At 43.1% G+C, this 17,275-nt stretch overlaps 1 protein-coding gene across 1 annotated transcript in view; it reads left to right on the top strand.

The window, feature by feature from the left end:
- The window catches only part of LOC126379770 (dystrophin, isoforms A/C/F/G/H-like), a 321,313-nt gene that overhangs the window by 35,632 nt on the left and 268,406 nt on the right, over positions 1-17,275 (top strand). The window contains exon 29 of the mRNA XM_050028589.1: positions 4,204-4,309. Within this exon, the coding sequence (XP_049884546.1) occupies positions 4,204-4,309 (106 nt within the window). The remainder of the gene's footprint in view (positions 1-4,203; positions 4,310-17,275) is intronic.

Below are 17,275 nucleotides of genomic sequence, written 5' to 3'. Positions count from 1 at the left end.
AATCATAAAAGTGTTTATTAGTGAGTTTCTTATCTGGTGTCATAAATTTCCGTTGGAAAGACTCATCCCTACCAGTAACTTTAGTAAAATATTACCAAAAAACAAGTATGTTCTACCTATTTATTTTGTATATTAAGAAGACCTTTCAAGTAGGTAACACTCTGCTGGAATTACCACCAAAATGAAGACGGGGCTCACAGGTCTCTCCGAACAGCCCAAATATCCAATAAGAATAATTACGACGTGACGATGTTAAATATTAAAAAAAAAATAGATTAGATTAGAGAATTACCTATTTCTATTATAGTCTATTAAATTACTTAGTAACATTTTATGCCATTTAATTCTGAACAAAATAACATAAATGTAATTATTTAGAACTAATTGTATAATGGCGAATGACCTCCGTGGTCCAGTGGTTTGAGCGTTCAGCCCACAATCCGGAGGACCGGGGTTCAAATACCGTTGGTAATCAAATACATATCACGAAAATCACTTTATGATCCCTAGTTTGGTTAGGACATTACAGGCTGATCACCTGATTGTCCGAAAGTAAGATGATCCGAATTTCGGAAGGCACATTAAGCCGTTGGTCCCGGATACTTCTTACTGATGCAAGTTAGTAGTCGTTACATGAGTCATGTCAGGGGCCTTTGGCGGTTCAATAGTAACCCCGACACCAGAGTTGATGGGTGGGTAATCCATCTCACAACCCACACGATAGAAGAAGAAGATTGTATAACACACGGTCATTATTTTTGTAACATCTTTCAGACTGCATTCATGACAAATAGAGAAACCTACCAATTGTTTTGAGATGTTGTAGTATAACAGTATTGCAATAGATCCCTATCGTAGGGGATACGCGAGGTGAGTGGTGGCGGCGGGCGGGGCGGGTTGCGGCGCGGGGCGGGGTAAGACGCTAATCGCAGCCGAATTTAAAACAAGCCCAGAGCGTGCACACCTTGCCCGCCCCCCCCGCCGCCGGCCCGCCGCACCCCGCACCCCCGCCGCTGTAGAGACTCCCCTGCGTAGTTCATATCTATTTGTCGAGTTATTAAGGTAAACTACGTACGACATGCGGGTATCCCTTGGTAAAAATAATTCTCTTGGGCAACTGTTTACATTTACCGGCACTCTCGTGTTTAGTATCGTTTCAGTACCTACCTACTAGTATGCTGGCCGCGAGGTTGGCTGGGCTTTGTACCACATGTCATCCACTTTTTTAACCTTTTAGTGGATGAACAAAAATCCCTTTTTGTTACGTGAGACTTAACGGCGTCTCTGGTCCAGTAGTTGTGCGCCTAAGCTCACGATCCGAAGGTCCCGTGTTCGAATCCCGGTAGGCAAAAATCACTTTGTGAGCCCTGGTTTGGTTAGGACATAGCAGACTGATCACCCGATTGTCCGAAAGGATGATGATCTGTGCTTCAGAAGGCACGTTATATCGTTGGTCCCGGTTACTAATTACTGATGTAAGTACTTAGTCGTTTCATGAGTCGTGTCAGGAGCCTTTGGTGGCTCAATAATAACCCGGGGTTGGTTTTGACAGCAGGGTTGATAATCCACCGCATAACCAACATGATAGATGTAGAAGACATGGGACTTAATATATCTCTGCCTATCCCTTCGCGGATACAGGCGTCATGCTCTGTCATTCTAACTTCAAAATACACAATTTCCATAAAATATTATTTCTCTTTTTGGTTTTTCTGAGAAGAGAGTTGTGCCCAGGCAGTGGGGCTGACGTATATTTATGTTACCTATATTATATCACGTTTTTAGTTAGCATCTATCTGAAGTTAAAAAAAGTATATAACTTGTTTCTAACAATCACGAATTGTCATCAAAGGTACCTTTTTAGAACCTTAGGGGATGAATTTTAGAAAATTTGTCCTTTAGTTCAAACTCCTTCAATTGTGTCACTTATCTCGGAAACTATGTTTTTCGAAGGTCAAGTGTAGTATTTTTTGGTTAGGCTATTACCATTATTCGTTAGATTTACTACTTACTTAGAAACCTAGCTATATTGGAAGTAGATAATAATGACACCTTTGTGGTTGTGGTGGTCCATGCTTCAATTATGGTAAAATAAAAAGGAAAGATGTCGATAAAATAAAATATCGAGTGTGTCGCGACTCGATCGCGGTGCGGGCGCAGTGCGCAGACGCGGCGGCAATGGCGGGGGACGCTCGTTGCTAGGCGACCCGCGACGCATGCCCAGCTGACCGCCCGCCGCCGCCGCGCACGGTATGCACCTCGTACACTCCGTAGCACTACACACTTGATACTTTGAAGACTGTTTGGTATTGGATGTTACCTATTTGAGTACAATCTGATACGAAATACTAAGTATTATGCGAGTATCCGAAAACTTAATAACTTAAAGAACGGTTAAATAACAGAGCGCTTATTTTTCGGAAAATCAACAGCTACATACATATTGTAGAAATATAATAAAACGCAGAATAGTTACACGTTTCCATAATGTTTACGTCACTACAAGGTTTATTTTCAATATAACAGCAACAAAAAGCAGTTCTACTATTACTAAAAGTTGTAAAATCAAAAAGACGGCGGTGGGCCACGTCGCGGCCGCGGCACGGGCTCGCCGCCCGCAGCGCGGCACACGGTCTGCAGCGCGCGCTTACACGGCAGTGATCCTCGCTAGCTATTTATTTATGTCTTGTCGTGCATCAACAGCTACTGCTGCCGTTGTGGCGCTGTGCGCAGCAGTGGGACGTATGTAGGCTGTTTATGGTACGTGTAATGCGTCAACATCAGGGGGGTTCAAAAGGCCACATCGAAGCAATTCATCTAAAATAGCAATATTGCGATTTGACATTTGCGCATATAACAGTAACTGCGCAATGCAAACAACGAATATAACTAATACTGAGTTAATATCAAGTGGAGTTCTCTGTCGGAAAACTCATGTTTTTTTTACATTATTTTCAATTACATACTTTTGCGAAGGAAAATTACACTTGATATTAACTCAGAATCATAGTTGAATATCCCCTCTATAATTCTACTTAGATGGTTATAACAACATGCGGGCATGGTCTCTTTTTAAAATAGTTAAAAGTTAGAAAATGCGAAACAAGGAAGGAGAAGGGGAGGTCTTCCAGTGGGATCGTCATAGGCTGATTTAGATTAGAAACGTTAATTAGTGTGTCGACTGACTTTCAGATAAAACTACATATCTCTCGCAAAATGCTAACCAGACCATGAAGTGGGTAAAATTTACTATTTATTCAAGGGATTTAAGAAGTCTTCTCCTTTGCGGTCAATGACTCAAATTCAAATTCAAAAATATCTTTATTCTGTAGGTATCAATATTTATATTTTGAATCGTAATTTTTTACATAACAAACGTCTCACCCGCCAAAAACTACTGCAGCTTCTCACAATTTGTATAGCCGGGGAAGAGAAGCTGCAAGAAAAACGTTGGCACAGGGCCCTAGACCTTTTTTTTAAATACTATTATACATTTTATTATTTTGGCTACCTAATTTAAGATCCCAACAGCTAATTACATGCATTCACATCTTCTAGATAGTCACTAATCAAATAATAACCTTTTTTACAAAGTAAGTACTCTGTTTAATTCTGAATGTCAATAGGAATCTCATTGCAAAAACGTATACATTGCCCTATAAAAGATTTAGTGATTTTATGCAGTCAACTCACATGTAAGGCAAGTTTATGCTTAGTGCCGATCACTATTATTTCCAAACGATCCTATACCTATGTTTTTTTTTACATATAATAAATTTTCATATTCATATATTATAGGAAAGTGTATTATTGTGATGCCAAAGTTAAAATTACAAATTTCTTTAATTTTATGTCTAAGTGACGTTTTGGGTCCTGCAGCATGAGCCCACAGCAAGATACCGTACGACATTAGGCTGTGGAAGTAAACTAATGGCGCGGTTTCTACATCGGTTATTAAACGTTTATTTTTTGACCGCAAATGCTGCTGAGCTGCGCCTTGAGCCGGATTACTTATCAATATGAGATCTCCATTGTAGCTTAGCGTCCAAACTAATTCCCAAAAAAACAGCAGTATCAAGAGAGGCTCGAAGTATTTGTATTTGGGCATATTAAATTAATTAAATAAATTACCTGATTAAAAATAGAGGTGTGTGTAGATATAGTGTCGTATAGAGTGGAGATTGAGCTGTGTTGTCGTTGCAGGGCGTGCTGCGCGAGCTGGAGCAAAAGAAACCGCAGCTGGACGAGCTGCTGCACACGGCCGAGAGCCTCAAGGGCACCGAAAACAGACAACACCTGCACGGGAAAGGTACGTGCACCATACACACTTAAATATTCACACTCGAGAGCTGTCCCTTTTAATCATGAGTGGTTAAGGGGCCTTCCCCACGGCGCAATCAGACACCCCATGGAAGTGAATTTTTGACGACGTCATACATAACGCATCACCGCATACAATGCTCATTTTCAACTGGATCCAACATAAAATAATATAAAAATATTCAGCAAGGTAGTATGCAGCTTCTGACAAATAGGCGTATGCAGGTCAATCTAAATGAAACGAACGTAAGAATAACATTGCCAAGTGCGAGTGGTGTCACACTGGAGACTAACACGATGTGACCAGGGCGCGCCGCGTGGCTGCTTGTTTATTTTATACAGCATATATTCAAACGTACCAAACCGAGCCTTCCGTATAAGAGTAAAGATAACTAGGTCACAAACGGTGCGTATTGAGTGAAGAAGATAACCAGAGCACATATCTGTGGTTTTTGATGACCTTTAAGAAAGAGGGGTATGATCGTACGTAGGTCCGCGGTCACAGAACCCAGGTGCGAGTGCCGGTGGCAACACCAATCCCCCCTCCCCCCGCGCGGCTCGGCACGGCGGCGGCAACAAGCGCCAGCCGCTGATTCATATCCTCGCTCCAGAAACACTTCGTCTGACAGGCACGTAATATAATAACGCTGGTTATCACGCTGGTTGTGTACTGCGGGAGCAGAGCGTTGTCACGTGACGTCATAGCCGCTGTCTCGCCACGGCGGCCAGCCGCGGACGCGCGCCTGCGTTGTTTTACTCACTATAGACATCGCTTGCTCTGACATTAAAAGTTAATTTATTATTTATCTATAAATAACAACATTTACGGTTTTGATTTTAATGATCGATTTCATAAAATAGTTGTACCTAGTACATTGGCTTAGTTGTAGAAATCACTGGATAGATAAGCGGTGGTCTAGGTAGATGTACCACCTTAGGCCACATTCTCATTTACTATCAGTCCTCGCGGCAGAGCAAACGCGCCGCGCGCAGTTATATCGAAGACTTCGACCAATAGATGTTAGCACGACTGCTATTGAGTGGTCGAAAACCTTGACGTAATTCGTGACGTGCGCGGCGTAGTTGTCATGACCCTGCAGGAGACGTGGTCAAACAATACGTTTGAGAGACGGCGTAGCGTAGCAGGCTCCGGCTGCGTAACACTTTGCTACGTGCGTAGTGACGTAACAGGCCCCAGACGCACGTACATTCGTACTCGTGTCCTCGCGTCGCTTGTTTGCCAAATACTGATGTTTAATTCTTCTAGTTTTAATCTATAACATAACATACAGGGTGTTAGTGACGTCGTAACGAAAACTTTGAGGGTTGATTCAGGCCATGATTCCGAGTTGATATCAAGTGGAATTTTCCGTCGCAAAATTCATGAAATTTTGAGTTTTGTTTTTAATTATTTTCAATTCCATACTGTGCTTTAAGCTGCATAGAACCCAAATTTCAATAAAAAAAACAATAATGACAAATTTTTGAAAATTTTCAATGTAATGGAGACAACAATTTTGCGGTATCCGTAATCAGCTGCTCGAACGGGCCAACGGCCACACGCACCGCGCGCCGTGCGCCCCGCTCCGTACGCCCCACTCCGCACGCCCCGCTCCGCACTCCGGCAGCGGCGCGGCGGCGGCGCAGCGGCGGCGCAGCCTACAAAGTAGGCACTACGAACCGATCCTATTTCTTTCTCTGTCTATCGTAAATTATAAATTTATTTTATTCTTATTCTTAAATGGACGGATAATCGACAGGCATAAAATTCACACAACACGTCAATTTTAAGCAGAAACCTAAAACAACCGACAGAATTAAGTTGATAGCACACGTCAAACGGTTTGCATACCAGCGAGATACCTTTTTGATTCGGCCGGGTTATTCATTCATTTACTCATAGGAATCGGGGCCATTATCTACCTAAAACAGTTGAAACAGTAAATAATTGTATTCTTTGTTGTTATTAGAATACCTAACAACCAACTAACACAACCACCACAGATTAGGTAATTAGTTACTTACTACGTCAATCATCCACCAACTCAGTATGTAAGTACCTACGCAAAACCTCGCTACACAAAAATCGAGCGAGGTCGCGTCTAGAATTGGGCGAACACTCCGCCAGAGTGTTGCCTATCGATATTCTATCGATAGGTACCTAGTTTAAAAAAAAACAATAGTAGGTACCTATCGATAGATCTCTTATATCAATACCTACCATTATTGTTACAAAGCAAGACTATCGACTATCGCTAGTATCGATCTAAATGTACTATCACTACTTTCGATAGTTTAGACAATTTTCAAGTTCAACAATTGATAATCTACCTATCGATAGTTCGGCAACTCCGCCGCGTAGGCAATGTCGGCATGTTCAAAGAAAAAAATTGTCCAAGAGGAGTGACCTTATTTTTTCTTGTTACATGTTGGTACCGAGGTAAATAAGTACTAAGTTATTCGTGGTTTTAAATCTCATTGTTAAATCATCAGTAAAGAACTAATTAAACCTATCCTGTTCTGTGTACAATACCTATTCATGTAACGGCTACGTACCTACTTACATAAGTAGTAGACGGGAGCAATGGCTTAACGTGCCTTCCGAAGCACAAATCATTTTACTTTCGGACAATCAGGTGATCAACCTGTAACGTCCTAACCAACGGCCTTATAAACAGATTTTTATGATATGTCCCCACCGGAATAGGAACCCGGACCCTCCACATCATGAGCCCATCGCTCAACCACTGGACCACATAGGCCAAGAAGGTTCTAAGACATAATTAAAGGATCCTGGGACGCAAGACCTCCGAGTTAGGGCTTGTTTGATCTATCTTGATGAATACTCGGCCGTGAATAGCCGCACGGATCAAGGGCAACGCGCGCCAATAAAGTAGGCATTACGAACAGATACTAGGTATTTCTTTGAGTTGATAGGTATCAAGTAGAATTTCCTGTCGCAAAATTCATAAAAATTTTAGATATTTTCAGTCCCATATTGTGTTTTAAGCTGCATAGAACCCACACTTAAAATAAACAAATAAAAATTACTAATTATTAAATTTTATCAATGTCATCAATAATAATAATAACGTATCTACAACTTCAGCTATGCACAGGTGAATAGCCGGCGCACGGGTCAAGGGCAACGCGCGCCAATAAAGTAGGCATTCCGAACAGATACTATTTCTTTCTCTGTCACTTGCGCCATAAACATACTTCTCTCTCTCTTTCTAGTCGTCGGCTCGACTCGGCCGCGGCCGGCGCGTCGTCGGCGCCTTTGATGCTTTGCGCTAACGTTCAGCCGAATCGCGTGATGTTTTTCGAGGATATTTTTTTTCGTGGTTGTGAGTGTTTTGTGTTTGTTTTATTCTGTAAATGAGTAGTGCCGACTATGATGATGGATCACCATTTACTGCGCAAAAGTATGGAAGATTGTTGATGTGTTATTAAAGAGCAAGGTTTTGTGTTTGTGAGTGCGTGTGATACCTACCTACCGCGGAGGAAACGCGATGTTGCATACCTACGTGACGTGATATGTTCTAGGGTAGGTACCTACCTAGATACTTCATCCGAAGGAATAACAATTAAGGTAAGGTAAGAGTAGGGTTTTTATTGTTAATAAGTTAGGAACATTTTAATAACTGGTAGGTAGGTACCATGTGTGAAAAATCGTGGTAGTAGGTGTTCTACTTCAACAAACTCAACAATTTTTAAACGTTGAACCACTAAACATCTAAATACAAGAGAATGAAAACTCCTACCTAGATATCAACATCGTATTACGCACGCGTAACGTAGCCGCGCGTAGGTTTAGCGTCTGTGTGGCGCGTTGTTCGACTTACATTGCGGCACAGTAAAAATTGAAAATCTTAATTAGACATTTGCGACAAGAAAAACACCCACCATCGTTTTTAGTACAATCAAATAGGCGTTCCATTTTTTTTTTCGTTACGATGTCACTAACACCCTGTATACTTTATTGCACACACATGAAATAGAATTAGTTCAATGGGCGGCCTACCCACCGGTGTGGATCAACCTCTATGCCGGTTCCGTTAAATATATATTATTCTATCTAATATAATTAAATAATTATCATTAAATACCCAAAATAAAATTAATACAATCACTTTGATCCCTAGTTTGGTTAGGCCATTACAGGCTGATCAGGTGCGTCCGAAAGTGAGATGATCCGTGCTTCGGAAGACACGTTAAGCTGTTGCTGCCGGTTACTACTTACTGATGTAAGTAAGTAGTCGTTACATGAGCCATGTCAGGGGCCTTTGGCGGTTCAATAGTAAACCTGACACCATGGTTGATGGGGTTGATAATCCACCTCACAACCCACACGATAGAAGAAGAAGATAAACACCATTTTAATCTAGCAACCGTATTGCGACTTATTGACATACACATTGTGACATAAAATCATATCCGGTAGAATTGTCAGTGTAAAGTTGTAAGAGGCAACCGGTGAGAGGGCGCGGGGCGTGCTGAGGTCGGTGGGGGGCGGTGCGCGGCAGCCGGGGCGGGGGGCGGGGGGCGGTGGTCGGCCGGCGGGGCGCGGCGGCGCGGCAGTCGGCGCCCGCCCGCCCAGCCGCCGGCCGCGACCGCTCGCGCGCCGACGATCACTAAACATATCATTGCTGCTAGTGCTAGTAAGCCACCGTAGGCCGCCGCCCGCCGCCCCCGGCCGGCGCCGGGCCCTCCGCCGGCACGTATCCTCGCTTGATCGACTTACACTAATTAACTTAATCTGTAAAATAAAATAAGTAGTGATTGTTAGTGCGAAAGTGTAAGCCGCGATAGTTAGCCGGCGTCTCGTGTGAATGTTATACTGAGCAGGAGCGAGGCTGGCATGCGGCCCCGGCCGCCCGGCGCCGCGTCCGCCCGCCGGGGGCCGGGACCTCATCAGTTTATCCACAAATCTTGCTACAACTGCCAACCTATATTTTAACTGCTGCCATCTGCACTTTGGAAAATATTCTATATCTTCGTTTGAAATGTTAATATTAATTTCATAATTTCTTTAAAAACTATTAATTCTATAGACATCCATGCCACAGTAGGTGAGCCAAATATAAGCGTAATATCCATTAAAATATTTCAAGTATTTACGTTCGTACGCCACGTTTCATATAGAAACGTAGAGACACGTTAACTATCTTTGAGAGTCACTGATCTAGACATCAATTGCGAGTTAAAGATATCATGGTACGTAATTATAGCTGGCGAAGACTGGGTATATAATACTATACACCTCCACCTACCCCTTCGGGGATATAAGCGTGATGATATCGTTGGTGTAAAAAATCGACCATTCCTCCAGTGCCAACCTTCCAAGCTGCTGCACGTGGCCACACACATCGTTGTACACAAACAAACAAACAGGCTGCCCCTTACACCACACGCGCACAACGATGTCGTTCCCTTCGTGCAAAGCGAGCAGCGTAAGCGTACATTACGAGCGAGCAGCTCGTAATTCCTAATGGGGTGGGTAGAGCTACAAGTAATTAAAAGGTAACCTGAAGTCCTCTCGTACGACAGGTTATCAAGCAAGAAAAAAAATATTCGTATCTGGTTACCAAAGGTCAGTTACGAACGTGGATTAAAGGGACACGCCTGGGGAGATATGAAGTTGAACGCATCCTGTGTGTTGGTACGTTCTCAGTCCAGTATAAAAGCAATAAGGTATAAATGTCAATATTGAATTAGTGCTTGGTGTTCATCAGCACTTCCCTAGGGAATTCCGTTTCCACGGATTACGCATGCTGGCTGTCATTTTACCTAACAAAAGGGAATTAATGTATTATTCGGGTACAAATATTCAAGCACCAAGACGTCTTGAGAGACTACAAATAATGAGGATGATTATTATAAAAGTAACGATTGAATGTGATATTATGATGATTGGAGATGTCGATTTTGGACTCATGTCTACACAAGAATGCCTAAACCATAAATGATTCAGTAAAGCCACGACAGAATGATTCTGTCATATCTGATGTGATGGGCATACCGAGGCGGATCGTTAGGTCCCGTGCGATGCATCACGCTCCGTCTTACATCAGAAGTGGCTGCTATTTGTGTGCTGATTACTTGTGGCTCTGCCCTCTTCATTAGTGTGATGATCGATTGCTTGATAGCATAGAATTGGGTGTTCCCTCCAATGTGTGTCCTGCTTTCATATGCGAGCCCCGTGTGCTGCTGTTTCAATAAATGATTTGAAACTTTCATAAACATTTTGATCTTTTCCATTTCAAGAACATCTAATAAGCAAGGAGTGCAGTTTAATATTTACACCAAAATCTCTGACACAATTACAACAACAAAACAGTACAAAACTTTTAATCCACCGGACGAAGATGTAAAGTAAAATATTTACCCATAAACATCGTGTTTAGGAACTGTTATGTAAACAGAATATTGGAATGAAATAAGTAGGAACTCCATGTGGGCAGTAGCGCGTGCAGTAGCAGCCAGGCGAACGGCGACGGGCGGCGCGCCAAGCCGCTCGCCGCGCCCCTGCTGCGCCCCCCACCCTCGAACCCATTCTGAATCTTAACTATTCCTTTCTGGATGAAACTCAGTGACATCGAGTTCACTCTTTTATCAGATCGATATATCTTTATTTCAGACTCTGTTAGCTTCATTTCTTATGACATACTTACGTACGCATTTAGAAAAAGAAAACACAGCTTTTCTCACAATTATAATATTTTTTGTTAAAATTAGTCCTTCGCAATAAAAATACAAAACAGCAATAAAAATGTCCAAACAATGTTTGTAATTTTTTGAGGTTTTCGGAGGTTGAAAACATGGATTTTTATACTAAAACTACCTAATTAATGTCAGCAATGCCCATTGATGATGATGACACAGATCACATAAGTCAAGATAACTAAATGTACACTGGTCACTGCAATCATTCATCACATCTTGGTCTGTGTTGGTCATATCAGTTCCTATGTATTACAACTTGAGGTGTGAATCTGGGTCGTTCTGACCAGCAGCGGCATCTCCATGCTTCCAGCTTCGTTTTTACGCTCCTGGAATGAGCGAATGAAGATCCGTCGTAATAATATGATGAAAAGGCAGTACTATTTTAAAATTATTTTGCGTTTAGTACTTGGACAAGTGAGGTACGTGTCGTGCGCGGCGTGTTCCGTGGTGTGCGTGGCGTGTCGTGGCGGGGCGCGGGTGGCGGGGCGGGCCGTTGCTAATTTAACCACTGAATATTCCTTGTAGCTGGTGTATTTGGTTGTGATTACTTTCCTAAAACTAGTGAGTGAATGTAATTTATAGTGTTTGTACTTAGACGTTTACAAACTGTTAATACGAGACTTTTTTATATACGAGCTATTTGGTAGTCAATTATATTAATGTCAGTGCTAAGACTGCTTATTTTGATGTTATTTACGTCGGTGTAAAGAAGAGAATCTGAAAGAATGTCGGAGGCGGGTCAGCAGACAGTGTGCGAGGAGGCCGCGCGCGGCGGGCCCGGCGACGGCGCAGCGGCGGGGGAGCGACCGCGCATCGAGCCGCACGTGCATCCCGCGCTCGCGCAGCCTGACTACCCCCTACCCAGGCACAACCCTCTCGAGAAGAACCCGTTCGCGTCGCCGCAGGTGTTCCGCAGCAGTCGCATGCAGCAACACTTCGAGTTTGGCTCACGCGCATACGAGCACTCCCCGCACCGCGCGCTCGAGCTGGAGCGCGCGGAGTTCGCGGCGCGCGCGCTGTACGGCAGCCAAGCGGGGATGGTGGGGATCCGCGACATGGCGGGGATGGCCGGGATGACCGGAGCGGGGGGCGGGCGCGGCGCGGATGATTGGATGCGCGCAGCGCGCTTCTCGTCACAGGAGTACCTGAACGCGGCGGCGGCAGGCGCGCGCTGGCCTGACTACCGCGCCGAGTACCGCCAGCGCCGGCGCAGCCAGCAGGATCTGCACTCGCTGGGACACAACGAGTCAGGTACCTACCTACCGCCCACAGCCATAGCACATCTCCTTTTCCGACATATTCATTAAAATTAAAGTTCTCTAGTTGCGGTGCCCCATGGTAGCAAGTCACGTGTAATACTTTTTTCACCCCTCCAGCTCGAGAAGGGTACTACAAGTATTCCTGCGTAAAAACAATCTAGAAAAGTGCGTTTTATTTACTAGTAAGACAAGTACCTAGCTTTCAATTTTATACTTATCGTCGCTTTAAAGAGAAAACCACATAAGCGTCTGTTTGAAAAATCACATTCGGAAATGATTTATTCGCTAGTTTCTATTTTGAGATTTTGTGGTTAAATTTTTCTTTATTCGAGTTTGTGACTTTCATTTCATTGGATCATTGATAATTATATCACATGGCGTCCAAGGTTTGTGTCCGGTTAATAGCAATAGGCTCGCCCTCTATTTCATGGGATTTAAACATAGCTGATGAGGAGTGAGTCAGCCTACCCCTTCGAGGATACAGGCGTGATGTTCCAATTTTTACCCGGAATGAAATTGACTGAATTTGAGGTTTTGTTAATGTAAATCAAAGGCGACAAAAATATGTAGTTCGTTTTATTACTACCTACATGTGGTATAATATAATCCATTGGTGACCCAAAAATGTAAAAAGAATTAGAGAGGTGAAGTGTTTAACGAGAGGAAATCTGTTTTGTCTCGTGCTGTTCATTTAACTTCACTGCGCTGCGTTCAGTGGGCTAAAATGGAATGGCGAGAGTAGCATTCGTTACTTCGTAAATACTTTTATTAAACGTAACTTTCCACTCTTGTACAACAAATACGTTTAAATATTCCGAGAAAACTCTTAATTTTTACTTGATTGTAACTATATAGGAGCTCGGTGTCGCAGCGGTTAACGCGCTCGGTCTGCGATTGTTGGAGTTAAGCAACTTTCGCCTCCTAACAGCCTCCGTGGTCTAGTGGTTAGAGCGTTAGGCTCACAATCTGGAAGTCCGGGTTCGATTCCCGATGGGGATATTGTCGAAATCACTTTGTGAGACAGTCCTTTGTTTGGTAAGGACTTTTCAGGCTTGAATCACCTGATTGACCGAAAAAGTAAGATGATTCCGTGCTTCGGAGGGCACGTTAAGCCGTTGGTCCCGGCTATTAGCCGTAAAAACACCTCCACCAACCCGCAGTGGAGCAGCGTGGTGGAGTATGCTCCATACCCCCTTCGGTTGATTGAGGGGAGGCCTGTGCCCAGCAGTGGGACGTATATAGGCAGTTTATATAAGCAACTTTCGCAAAGGCCGGTCATAGGATGGGTGACCATAAAAAAAGTTTTCATCTCGAGCTCCTCCGTGCTTCGGAAGGCACGTTAAGCCGTTTGACCCGGCTGCATTAGCAGTCGTTAATAACCATCAATCCGCACTGGGCCCGCGTGATGGTTTAAGGCCCGATCTCCCTATCCATCCATAGGGAAGGCCCGTGCCCCAGCAGTGGGGACGTTAACGGGCTGATGATGATGATGATGTAACTATCTGTTGACGGTCAGTCCGCCCGTGGCTTGACTCCTGCAGCCGCTAGCTCCTACAGGCACCTCGCGAGGCGTCTCATGATTCGTGATACGCAACTACTATTTCGAATGAAAAATAAGCTTTTTACACATAGGTGTCGATACTTGTTAAGTTTTGCCAGCAGTGGCTCTGTAACACTTGTTGCCCATATTTTACCGAAGTTTCTTAATTGTAACCATTCTGATGTCAGACAAAATTATATGAAATAGAAATGTTTAAATGCGACCATGTGTTCGTACAAATTGTGTGTTATAAAAATACAGAAGTAAGTAGGTATTCTAGTATCAACGTGGACCCGGTAAGGTCACTGCAACTGGTACAGAGGACGACATACTTAATTATCAGTCACTGATATAAAATTTATATTTATCATACTTACTATTCTACTACTAGATCAAAAACTAGATCAATCCTCGGCTATCACATCCCGAGAATAAACTCCGTGATTGGCAGACACATAATACGAACACTAACAACTACGTTATATTTTTACGCGTAGTGTATCTGTCCGTCACAGAATAGTGCAGCTTTTTCTAATGGCTTAAATCGACCTATTGAAATGGAGTCGCTATTTAGAGATTCCTACCGTCAGGGATCATAGTTTAGAAAAAATAATTACTCACGAAAATTGAGTTGAAATGTCTTATTACTTATTGGAGCAGGCACGTTAAGCCGTTGGTCCCCGTTACTACTTACTGATGCAAGTATGTAGTCGTTACATGAGCCGTGTCAGGGGCCTTTGGCGGCTCAGTAATAACCCTGACACCAGGGTTGATGAGGTTGGTATTCCACCTCACAACCCATACGATAAGAAGAAGAAGCATTAACAGATCGGTGCGAAGTAAAAAATATAAACAATGAACATAATGTCAGGCGTCTAAAGACGTTATTCAAAGAATTACTTACTTTTGATAATCACGCGCCTGCCAGCCAGGCTGCAGTTCGAAGTGAATCAAAATATTTTTCTCGAAGCATTTAAATGTGAAAGTTTTATACATAGAATTCATTTTTCGTATCAATATTGCAGTGTCAGTAGACTGCGTCTCTCTTGTCGGACTTGGGAGTAGAACAGAAAGCATGTCAAGATCGCTAGACATCGTGATTGATTTACGGTTCGCGAGAAAGCTGGATGCTGGGTGTTTACCTCGATCAGAATGTCAAACGTTGCCTCGCCATCCATCACCGGAGCCGAGCCGTCTCTCGCGAATTTCTTCGCGTCAGTACATATTAGAACCTTTATTCTTCCGCGTCGGACTGTCGTTAGCGCTACGCCACCGCCGCCTCCAGCTCGGCTGCCTGGCCGCTTGTATTCGTCAGTGCACTAGTTCAGTTCATCCTGGGCGAGCCTTGACCTTCATATTTTTGTTAATTGGTCGCGCAGGGATGGCAGCTCTGAGCACCAGCTGTAAGACGCGGGGGCGGCGCGCGGTCGTTGACCTCGCGGGGAGCGGGCCCCTCTATCGATCCCATTCATGCGTGAGGCGACACCACCGCGTAAATCGTGCAAGGTGTTCCCTGTTCATAGTCTCGCCGTCGTTGCCGCCGCTGCGTCGTCGCAGAGTCGTCGCCCGCGCAACTAACGAATCAACTCTTACTCTTCAATTGAATTCCATTAATTTTTTTGTTGTATTTGTACAGGATTTACTTATTTATATGAATTTAATTATAGATAGATAAAATGCTTTATTGAGCAAAATTGACACAAAATACAGATATAAGGACAACATATACAGAAAAGCACAACAGGCGGCCATATTGCTCATGCAGCAATTTCTTCCAGGTAACCTTTGGGTACAGGAAAATTTTGTACAAATATAATAATAGCGGGTATATGTTTTATGTAGCAAATATTTTACTGCATACAATAAGTATTATCAGCTATTTAAACTTGTAACTTTGTACTAGCTCTTAAAGTATTGAACCTCTGAAAATCTAACAAAAATAGAAAAAGTAGTGATGTAAAAGTAATCGCATTGACATTCCCAAAAGTTTACGAAAATTAAACCTCCTCTTTCCCGCCGCCGGCCCACTCTCAGCCTCGGCCGTTTTACACCTCAAATAATAAATGTTCCATTTGTAACCTTTTGATGTATAATATTTATGTTATTTTAGTTGAGATCGCAACTTTTTCCTGGCATATAGGAAAGGCACACAGGTAGTATAGCTATTTATAATCTGTGTCGTCGGGACTCTCTAAGGGAGCTGTTTAAAGAAATAAATATTGTTAATGATTTCGATAGCTCACGACTGTAAATCCAAAGGGTTGCCTTGTCGGGTTGTGAGCACTTTAAAAGATGGAAAAGGGAAACGGACTCACGTGTGATGAGGCTCTGAACTTGGCTGGAATGCTGTTCCTGAGGGGCGCCCCTTATTACTTGTTCACGGTGAAGTTTAGAAGCTGGAGATGGTCACTTAGGTAGTTTTATGATTTTTTAACACAATATGTTATGATGTCCGTACGCACACTTGACGACCGCTTTTGAAGAGAGCGAAAATGGGTCGTTGGGGTGAATGAATGGATGTATGGGAATGGATATAGGAAGAGCGGGAGATTTAAAGTGCTAACTGATAATTGATTACTTAACATTCTCCCCCCCGCTGGCGAAATTAAGAGCCAGAAAACAAAATTTTGAAAATGTTCACTCAAACCAATAGCATACAATATTGATAACAACATGTTATGAAAAGTTGCATAATGATTGAAGTTAGGACACATGAAATAAATATTATGATAAATTGTTAAAATTAGATATATGATATACATTATACATACATACACACATGATGATAAATGTTATAATTTTGTTTAAAATAACTAATCAGTAAGAGGAATAGGGCAAAGCTTCACAAGAGGTCTATCTAAGTTCCCTTGTGCAGTTTTGACAGTAGCTGAACGAGGCACACCATCTCGTCCTAGGTAAAGTTTGATAATCCTACCGAAACGCCAACGAAGTGGGTGATTACATTCATCTTTGATTATTACTGGTTGATCGACTTTAACATCTCCAAATGATTTGGTCCACTTCAAACGTTGCGATAAGTTAGTTAAATATTCTGAATGCCACCGAGACCAAAAGTCTTGGTGCATGCGCTGCAATAACTGCCAACGTGTAAGTCTATTTATGCTTGTGTTTGTGTAGTCAGGCGTAGGCACTGTGGTCAGTGGTGCTAATGTCAAAAAATGACCCGGTGTGAGTACTGAAAAATCGTTAGGGTCTGAGCTAAGCGGGCATAGAGGTCGCGAGTTTAAAATGGATTCTACCTGCACCAACAGCGTATTCAATTCCTCATATGTTAGGATTTGTGCACCAATAACTCGGTAGAGGTGAGTCTTCACAGACTTCACACCCGCCTCCCAAAGTCCTCCAAAGTGAGGAGCTCCAGGTGGATTGAACTTGAACTCGATACGCTCAGTCTCACAAGCCGTTCGCA

Source organism: Pectinophora gossypiella, chromosome Z (genome assembly GCF_024362695.1).
Source record: "Pectinophora gossypiella chromosome Z, ilPecGoss1.1, whole genome shotgun sequence".
Taxonomy (NCBI): domain Eukaryota; kingdom Metazoa; phylum Arthropoda; class Insecta; order Lepidoptera; family Gelechiidae; genus Pectinophora; species Pectinophora gossypiella.
The sequence above is the reverse complement of the archived record's forward strand: the minus strand, read 5'-3'. Positions and strand labels throughout refer to the sequence as shown.